Raw genomic sequence first — 10,814 nt, forward strand, 5'->3', positions numbered from 1 at the left:
TAATCGCTAAAAGGAAGTTCCATCGTTACATCACGACAAGAAACATCGACACACCGTTTTCTCAAAGCTTAGATTAATTTTTACATTGTTCCTCTTAACAGTTAGCTAAAATTAAAAGTACGTCTATCGTCTAATAATTGTCAGTTTCGATATGTTACCCACCGGATTTATTTACAATTTTCATGATATTTAAAATTTTTATTGTTTTAAGCAAAAAATATGATATAGATATATGGGTAAGATTCCACGATTAGATTTACAAAAAGAAATATGTTCCAATTAGCTTATCATTTTATCCATTTAAATGAGTTTTTCGATTACCCATTTCCAATAATAATTAATATTTGAGGCAAATTCTTTAATAATGGAGTAAATATTTACAGCCAAAAATATAATTTGCCGGCAGTCACGTTAAACTAATGAAATCCGTTATGTCTTAAGTTTTATTTTGTGCAGGTTTATAAGAATAAAAAAAAAATGTGAAAATAATTACGAAAATATAAAATGTAGAGTTAGCCTTTATTCTTCTTTTGACGTACAGATGACCAAGCTGTGCTCTGTATGCTATAAAATACAAGAGCGATAAAGATTTTCAGATATTATTTGTTTGTAGATATTCAAAAGATATAAAAAGATAGCCGCTCTGAATTATCTTGCATACAATGTAACTAAAAACTCTATCTTTGCAAAGAGCAAGCAGATTAAAGAGTTATTGATAAAAAGCTAAGCGTAGGTAAAAAACTTTTCAAACCCAGTGGAACTTTGTTCTCCTGCGGACGTGCATGATGTGCGTGCATATTAATTACAAAATCATGTTTATCTTTAGACACGTGAGATGTAAAACATTTCGATTAATCTCGATTTTAAAGACGGCACACGAAATTTACCTGCGAAAAATTAATCCATTTCTATTTAAGCTTCTCTCTTTTGATCTGTTTTTACATTACTGGAAGAAACGAGCACGCAAACAAGTTAAATATTAAATTAAATAATGCTTTAGCAAATTAAAAATTATATACGGTTGATATTTTTTGCAAGTGTATTGTTACTTCGCGAGAAATGCGATTTTATTCAAATCATAAAAGATATACAGATGCGAGTTTTACACCGATAATTCGTAAAGTTTCCAAGGATCCTGAACATTCGATTGTAAAATTCAGAGTCCTAGAATGTAAGGGTTATATTACAACAATTAAGAATCATATTTTGGAATCTCTGGGATCTGAAATCGAATGATCATGTGTAGTCATTAGATCGTTGCGGTATAGAATTTATTGATCTATTAGACTTTGGGCAATCTCTAGAATCCGCGAAATCTAGGCCCCAGAGATTCAGATAGCACACAAATTCCACAATCACTTCATCTACCATATTTCCATATTATCCCCGTTTACTCGCTATTCGCTCTGTCTGTCTCTCACTGTCTCTCTCGATGCCCTAGCTCGAAACGTTGCGAGCGTTCCTCCAGCTCTCATCACTAAACAAACGAGCTCATCAATAAAACAACACGATCCCCCGTTAAACGATCTGCAGCCGTTTAGCCGTCGTCACACCCACCAGGTTTGAGTTTAGTTTTGCAGGGCGATTAAATTATTCATGCAACACGGTGGACCCAAACGCGGAAGTCAAGGAGCCTTCCTACCCTTGGTGATGGTAGTAGATCTTGTCCTTGCAGTTGCACGTGGCGCCGCAGAATTTTCGGCGTTCACGGCCCTCCTTAGTATCCGTCTCGCAGACCCACGAGCCGAACGTTTTGACCAGTTCAGCGCAGTTCGACCACAAATCTGTGTGGTAGCAAGCGTTCGTGCAGAGCGCGTCCCGCATGCAGTGATCCTTGCACATGCTGCACGGCTGTCCGGCCACATAGGGTAGACCGAGACGGCCCTTGTAGTTCCCACTGCGAGGCAAAAACATACCGACTATTAGATAATCTTGATTTTTTAGGGACGATTGTGCAACAGCCCGAAGCGACAAGAAACGTGAAAAATAGATCCAAACATTTCAAACATTTAAATATCGCTACAGCGAAACACGTTCAGCATTCCACTGCTCTGAAATAAAAGAAAGAAAAATTTAAATTTCATCGCGCGACAAGAATATAAATTTAATATCGACTAATTCAGCATTCACTTCAATACTTGTAATGTGAGAAAAATTTTTTACATTGAAATAGTTCGTTGGATTTTACAAGATGTTATTTATATTGCTCTCTGTTTCTAACTTATGCAAAGAAATAAATATATACCTCGATACATCTCGGATACAAGATCGACTGTATATATTATTATAAATACATATATGTTGAGTTTATATATTGAGGCTTGAGTTATACGAAGGAAGGAGAGTAAAGGATCACATCAAAAGGTGTCGTTTAGGGTGTGTCTAAAGCCGGCGCTCTTATTAAGCCCGTACTCGACAAATTGGAGAAGAGGGAGAAGTCCTTAGGGTGAGAAGATTTTAACACGCGCGCGTTTGCCTTGTAAAGATCAAAACAGTAATTATATACAGAGTTTGAACCAAAGTTTGCTTTAGCTAAATTTCTTGGATTAAATTTCTTAATTCGTAGCAACAAGTATTATCTCGATAATTATGTTTCAAGATAAGCTCAAGATAAACCTATGTATTGCTACAATCATTCATTTTATAATTTATACTCAATTAAATGAAGAATATGTAAAGTTAATTGACCACTTTATATTTTATTTACTGTGAAAATATCTGTTCTTTTTAAAATAGGTCCTAATAATTGCGACTTAAAATAAATACCCGATTTCTTCTGAGGTACTCTGCACAACAGTGTAAATACTTTAGGCAGTATCCTAATCCAAATCCATTAGCCACGCGCATTAACGAAAAGCCGTGGAAGGACCGTCGAGCAATTTGCAAATGGGCCACCAAATTTACATTCAAAGTATTTTTCGGTGCGAGTCGCGCGTCTTAAACGATCGGGCGAGAATTTCCGTCTCTAAAGGCCGCTGAGGTCCGGGCTGCTGTATATCCACGAAATTAATTACGAGATAGAGCCGGTGTGGAAGAACGGCAAGATAAAAGGAAGGATAAGGTGGCCCACCACCACGTGACGCGGTTTATTTATTCAGGACTCGGGCCACTGATGGCGGCCGTGCAACCGCCGGCTTCGCTTTTCGTGCAAAATAGGTCAGGCGTCAAATACACCGCCGGAGAATGTACGCTGCTTAACAAGAAGTACAAATCGACATATAAAACGGCATATGAAATGATCTTAAAAGCCACTTCGTGTAACTTCGTTTTATCTGAAGCGCTAGAGAGCTCTTCTAATGGAAATTGATTTTGAATTTCGCAATGAATTAACATTCCACTTTTCAGCTAATTTTGAAACTTATTACGAAGTATACTCGATGTATGAGGTATATTCTCTAGTTCTAGAAATGTACGACGTAAAACATTTCATATTTGTTTCGAAAATGCGAATCTGAATTTAGTTTTATTTGCCAAATTGCTTTCTCTGCGGCAGAAAAGCTAGTACGATGACCGTATATGCGTTTGCCTGTTAGTATCTCGTCTTGTAACATGAATATATGAAGCTGCGGTGAACTCGTCGCCGATCGCATTAAAGCGGATCTCGCGGAAAATTTATCGGGTCTGCGTATTGCGGGGGATCGATATGAGGAATATATAGCGTCGCGATTTGTAGGAATCCTTAGTTTAGAATTGGGTCGCCGGCATTTTTGTACGGATTGCAGGAGCGATAAATTGCAAGACCGAAGACCGGAGCGAATTCTAATTGCGTGAGTCGCTCGCGCGTGAAATGTCGTTGAGAAAATCATTTATTTATTGTCACTCACTCGGACAGCTTATCCGGGAATGCAAAAGTAGCAGCATGATTCTCTCTCTGATATATAATTAATTCTCTAGAATCCATGTTATACAAAATATTTATAAAAGTTATTATTTAGCTTACAATTTGTAGAACAATATATAGAAATGTAAAAATTATTACAAATTAAAACAAATTATTCCAGTTATATCTACCTGAATAGCGTTGTTATTTAGAGAGTGAAGGTGTAAATAAAATAAAAGAGAATTATATACAAACAATTTCAACCTCTATTAACAAGAAGTGTAAAAGGGCGCAAAATTTATTTCAATATAATCATTTTTATACTTTTAAGTGAGTATATAGCATTTTATTTTAAATTAATTTTATATTTAAAGTTATTGAGCTTTTTACAAAATTGGTACTTTTTAATTCAATTTCGTTCGGTATCATAAACGGTTTCTTTTAAATCAAAGTGATATATTTTTCTTTTCAACCAACTCGTACTTCTCTCTCACTGATATATTTCTCGTCAAATATTAAAGCCAAAGAAACCAAGCAATCATTTTTTACTAGAGAGTTTCAAGACGATTTTTGTATCATACGTTTTGCATTGAGCATCCTGCAGATATACACACACATATACAAATATACAATATATATATATATATATATATTATATAATATTTTCTTTTTCAACCAGTAGAGTTGAGTACAATGAAAACCATAAGTATACCGAGAAAGTGTGCCATACTGGTGACAAAGAGAGCCGTCTAAGTGCCACAATGGGCATGACAAAGACGAACGAGCTATAACTTGCGCTGACGTTGCATATATTCCGCACCAGTGTCACCATTTTCCTTGTTTTCCTTGCTTACGTCGTTCCTCCTGTTCTCCCCCGAGCGGGTTATGTCGCTTACATACAGTGTATAAATATAGGATTTACATATTTCAGCGCGTCTAGGGAAAGCTTACGTGCCAGTCTCATGCGAGCTTGAATACAACATCGGTTATTTTTGGTTCGTAAAAAAGGCTGGGCTATAATCAACTTCATATATGGAGTGCCTGAGAAAAAATTGCATCTTTTTGGCAATCATATGAAAAAAATATAGCTTCGAGTTATGGAATTTGCTGGAACATCACACCGCCAAAATTTATAGTACCGCACTAAGGTCACTGTATCCCGAGTGTTAACATCGTTTTCCATTCAAGAAGCACGTCTGACAGCACGTTTTCTTAAGCAACATTCTTCTCAGCTGTTTGTGCAATATCTATAGTTGACTATAGAAAAGAAGCTAAAGAAAAGAATTTTTCAATATCGAAATAACAAATATCTTCCGTTCCACAAATATGCTTTATCAATTCCATTATTACGTATTGATTCTTAATAATATATTCTACTTTTATTCTTGCAGTCAATATTCTATAATATCAGTCTGCAATAAAGGTTAATTCCTTAAGAGAAAAACTTCTAATAGATTTATTTATGATACAAAACTAAAGTTCTTGTCTAAATTTGACTATCGCTGCTAACGTAAAGAGTGAATTGTTTGCGAAATTTAATCGAGCTTCTTTTCTCTTTTCGTCCTAATCCTTCTCTCTTTTCCTCTTATATTTACTCCTCTTGCATTTTTAACAATCTGCTTTAACCTTCTTCCATTCAACGTGCAAATGTCGATTTAACTAAGATCCGCTTTGACGATACCGCGCTACTTTCGTCAAGTTTACGGTTAACCAATCCGCATTTCCCTCTAGCAAATTATTGCGTCAATTCCATGCTAATGAACTAAGTTTTAGCCGTGGCCCAATTGCAATTGCTGTTGCAGAAACAGCCGTGTATCATAACAGTCATGGCAAACGGCGTGCAACCCCGACGAAAATAATTACACCGCCTTACTATCCTATCGATATACTCTGCATTTGCAATGTTGTAACATTGTTACACATGCATTGTATTGCGTTAATCTAGCAAAAAAATGAAAATCTCTTACGCGTTTCGACATTTAAATAACAAAATAACAATGCGCGAGAATAATCTTCAATAATTTCCATAGTCTCCAATATCGCAAACACTTTTATGAAGTATAGATACAGACAATATTGCGCGAGTAGTAATGTAATTCATTCTCTCTCAAAATGAAAGGAAGAAAAACATATCTAGAAATATATATATCTGATGGAAATGCGTTTCATACAAGAGTATGAAAATTCTTTTATATGAGACGCAAGATGATGGAACTCAATCCGTTTAACTGAACTCGCTATTGAGACGGTTCTTCAATTGTTCAACATTATACCTACCTCGGAGCGTAGTTGCAAACATACATATAGAAATCCTTGCCGAGCGGACCCTTGCCGCCGGTGCAATGGCTCACCCCGCATCCGACCAGATGTGTCGTTGCCCACACCACCTGCGTGTAATGGCCGATCTCGAGGATCTCATTCGTCGTATTGGGCCCGTACTTGAAGTCCTTGTACTCCATGTACCACATTCTGATGGGGAAGTTCCTGCAACATTCCGACGAATAATTCGGAGGGAGCGATCTTGATTTGTGGTCGTGGCGAATTGTCCGCGTGCAAACGTAAAGCATGACGCGTCCGGCAATGTTTGTGAAGCCCCTGGCCTGCATGGCGAAATCTACGCGCTAGCCCCACCACTGGACTGTTTGTCTACGTAATCTAATTTTAGCTTTGTTGATTGTAGAATTAACGACTGTACGATTAGCAATATCCTTTTTCAACAACACGAAGCAAAATTTTCCGATGGATCGAAATGTGATCAGTTCTTTTAAAATCATCTCTGCGTGTCGGAATTTCGCAATTAAAACATAAAAGTCGAAATCTCGTCGCATCCAACGGCAATATTAATAACCATCCCGAATGGTATCTTCTCGAGAAGTTATATCTTTGATATGTAAATAATGAAGCCGGTAGTAAGCTAATTAACGGCGCATCCATGGTAGATGGACCGGCGTATATTTTCATGAGATAAAGTCTGGCGCGCGTGCATGGAGTCTGTACATCTGTACAAATATACCGACTGCAACACGAACTCGCTAACTAGAAGTAAACAAGATTTAATAATATCTCACCAGAGTGTACGACCCGTACTGATGAATATATTTTGTCCACTCTGTCCAAAGCCATCCAGGTACAGGCCGGTTGCATTGTCATGCACTAAACCGAGGCAGCGATCAGCCCACCTCTGTGCTGCCTTCGCTAAACCCGAATGCCATTTCTAAAACAAAGAAAGATATCCAGAATTATCAGACGTGCTTGATGCTTTACACAGACAGCTCTTGGAAAATACCATCGTTAATTGCAAACTACGAATATTACAGACTAAGAGGGAAAAATATTTTTATATTGAAATAATTGATAATTTTCAAATTATAAACGCTATCGAAAATTTAATTTCTTTTGTGAACTAAGCTTTAAGGAACCAAATAGATAACAAAATTTTAGACAATCAAATAGACAATTCTTACAATTTGAGTAATTAGTTACAAATAAATTTAAAACTAAATGTTAACAAAATATTGGAAAAATGCGCACAATCTGTTTTTTATCAAAAAGAAGATGACTCCAAATTAATCGAGGGATTCGTAATTGAAAGACTCTGTACATTATATTTAAAAAAAGTTTAAAGTTTAATTAAACACCTATAATATAACCACGTTTACGAGTGAAAAAAAGTTTTCTCGCGTTTGCGTGCATACGTAAACTAGCGGCAAAAGTTTCTTGACTTTCCTGTGGCTTCTTAATTGCTCGTTATATGCAAACATCGTGCTTTCAAAACCATAATGCTCGCTCCGTAAAGGCGTACCCCGCATTCTCAGAAGTTTCTCGAAGGAAGATGCTGCGCTTTCTAGTTTTTTTTTCGCTATTTCTCATATTTCCCTTTATTTTCCCATATTTCCCAAGCTCGATATCTGTTTTCCTTCCCAAATTAGAAATGTGGGTTAATTCTCCGTAATAAACCACCTTTGTAATCGCAATAACTGCAACCATATAACTTGACGCAAAAAAAACGGTCAAAAGTTGCCCGTGATGTTCCGATATTGCATTCTACGCGCCTACATTAAGCTTAAGAAAGTCAGAACCTAAATCCTAGAGCAAGGTTCCTTAATCAGAGGCGCTTCTTGATTTATGCATCTCGAGGCGACTGCTTTCTTGCTTATATAAAGTTGACTCTGAATTCTAAGTACCAGGTGCAATATCCTGTAGCGCACAATATGCTTTGAAATTACATTTTTAATTATTGCTCGCCTCGTAGAAGTTTGTAGAATAGATCTCAGTATATTACCGTTATATTTCATATAGATCAACATGTATGTATTTATTATTATGTCAGCTCTCTCTCTCTCTCTCTCTCTCTCTCTCTCTCTCTCTTTCTCTCTTTCTCTTTCTCTCTTATATAATTTATATATACAATAAAACACAGTGATATTTTATAAATGAAAACACTTAAAATGGAAATTATTTACTCGTAAACATTGTAAAATTAGGAAAGGTAAAGATAATTCTGATAATTCTCTATTACAAATTCACATTGAAATAAACTCATGAATGTATAAAATCAGTTAATCACGATTTCCTTTAATAAATTGTAATGGCGATATATATCATTGTTGATAATGATAATTTGCTGGATAAAAAATGTAATATTTCGTTGACCATCCTCGATATTAGCCAACTTTAACACATCTCTACTGAATCGATAGAAGTATTCCCGATATCGGTCATTCTCTCCTCGAGAAACTGCATCGCGTCTCGAGTTTTGCCGAGAAACCTCAGATAACAGTCGCATCTACGGCGTAACTCTCGCCGAAAGTAGCTTTTACGGTGTCGTCGCTGGTAGTTTCCGTGGGAAAAGAATTTAAGTGGGAAGTCGTGTAACTTATAACCAAGCTTGAGATTGGCGGCGCGAAGGAAACGACGAGCAAACGCGCGGCGAGGAGATTCAGAGATGGTCTGACCACGTAGACACCTGGCCGCGTCCACAAATATACCAGATTTTCCGGCAAGATATTTTACCAGGTGCAAGACCTAACTTCAAATACTCGAAAATTTGTGCAATATAACAAAGAAATTAATCATACAAAATATGTTAATTTATTAATAATATAATTGTACCTATACTATCGTTACTAGCATAAATTGCTAAAAAGACAATTGCAATAGCAATCGTGGCCATTTCGTTCTGACTTCTTTTTTGCATATATTCCTTACGCTTTCATTCTTGTGTCTGCTTCGTTTTATTTAAAAGAAGAAACTATTGAATTAATCTACATTTCGATTTATTTGGGTTAAATTATTAACTGCGGTATAGATATCGTCTTTCCTTCTGAAATATCTCCAACGCTATATCGTCGTGAGAAACAACGGGAAGTGAGTGATATATAGTACATATACATGTTTATATATAGATCGGATAATAACGTCGATGCAGGCGGAAATTGAAATCTTGCACCGTACTCGACGGCGAACCTCGAAAATTCAGTTTTCTGATCAAGTAAACCGCTTCGTAAGGTAAATCTCTGCAAACCCGCTATTTTGTATGCACAGCGCGTTTAACATCTTAATATCTTCATTGAGCAATAGAAATATATCCGTAAGAATGAATTTACAGCTACGTTTAGATAAAACATTTTAAATTCATACATACATATGTGCATATATGTATATATGGGGCATTCCATGCCAAATCGACCTGCGTTTGACCCTCGACCTCCGCGATTTTTTTATGTTATTGTTCCAACTTTAAAAAGCACTCGGTATTTTTTTTTATTTTTTGTATAAATTTGATTTATTTATCATTTTTTAAACCGACATATCGTTGCCACAATTTAAAAATCTAAAAAAATTTTCAAAAATCCTATATTAGATATCAAAATTTTTAAGCCTTGACCCAGAGTGGGCTGGCGTTTGCTTCTATTTTTTCAAGCTTTTTTCGAAAAAAAAACCATTGAAAAAAAACATTGAAAAAATTAGAAGCATAAGTCAGTCCACTGTAGACTGTTGCTTAAACATTTTTATATACAACATAGGATTTTTTAGAACTTTTGAAATTTTTTTGAAGAGGTTTTCTAAAATGTCCCATATATAATTATTATAATTAAGTACAAGAGAAATGTTCACAGTATAATTAATTATACTTTTGTTTGCCTTTTCATAATTACTTGTATTATAAATTTATACACTTTATTCGTAATTGAAATTACATAATTAATTCACAGTTAAATAACCTGTTACCTTTATTTAATTATTCATTATTTCTGAAACATCAGAGCACATCTTATTATCATGCTTTACTATCCAAATAGAAGAAAGGCACGTGTTGCAAATAATAATTGCTATAGGATTACATTCAGCAATTCTGATAATTTTCCAGAGAAATACGGAAAATCGCGAAACGAGCGTATAACGAGCGCTTTCGCCGCTTAATTTTAATCAGTCCAATTAACGACGCGCATTATCTACTGCGAAGTTGCCAAAAACTCAAATTAAATGCGTATTGTGCACACGAGAAAGTTGAATTACGTTACTGCTGTATTTATTGTGCCGCTTTTGTTGCATTTCCAGAAGAGTGCCTCCTCATTCGTTGACCAGTAATTATTTCTCCGAATGTTATCCGAATACAAATTTTACGAAGAATAAACCAGTTAAATCTGTGTTTTCTAATTGATTTTATTACATAATATTATTGGATATATTCAGATCTTTGAACAATTATCGTATGATTAAATTTGTGAACAGATTTTCTCAGAAATAAATTTTAATTGCTAATATTTATTAAATTAAAACTAAATCAAACGTATTAAATGTTTGTATTGTTATATATTTTTTACACAGAAATGATGTATATACAGTAAAAACATAAAATAACGATACATTTTCATTCAAATTTTAATAATAGTCCAATAACAGATTTTATCCCTCAGACATAATGTAGATATGATATTTATTTTAGAGAGAGAGAGAGAGAGAGAGAGAGAGAGAGAGAGAGAGAGAGAGA

General features: G+C 35.4%; 1 protein-coding gene across 7 annotated transcripts in view; it reads right to left on the bottom strand.

Annotated features, from left to right (window-relative positions):
- Positions 1-500: 500 nt before the first annotated feature.
- Positions 501-10,814, bottom strand: part of LOC112467197 (cysteine-rich secretory protein 1-like) — a 48,939-nt gene continuing 38,625 nt past the window's right edge. For 6 of the 7 annotated variants that reach the window (XM_025035694.1, XM_025035690.1, XM_025035689.1 and 3 more), the window contains 4 exons: positions 6,889-7,034; positions 6,098-6,304; positions 1,643-1,897; positions 501-564 (listed from right to left, as the gene is read on the bottom strand). In XM_025035694.1, the coding sequence (XP_024891462.1) occupies positions 513-564; positions 1,643-1,897; positions 6,098-6,304; positions 6,889-7,034 (660 nt within the window). In that variant the 3' untranslated portion in view covers positions 501-512. Of the gene's footprint in view, positions 1,898-6,097; positions 6,305-6,888; positions 7,035-10,814 lie in introns of all 7 variants that reach the window. The other variant, XM_025035693.1, reaches the window with a different exon arrangement.

The sequence above is a fragment of the Temnothorax curvispinosus genome, unplaced genomic scaffold (assembly GCF_003070985.1).
Source record: "Temnothorax curvispinosus isolate PA1 unplaced genomic scaffold, ASM307098v1 QBEX01017059.1, whole genome shotgun sequence".
Taxonomy (NCBI): domain Eukaryota; kingdom Metazoa; phylum Arthropoda; class Insecta; order Hymenoptera; family Formicidae; genus Temnothorax; species Temnothorax curvispinosus.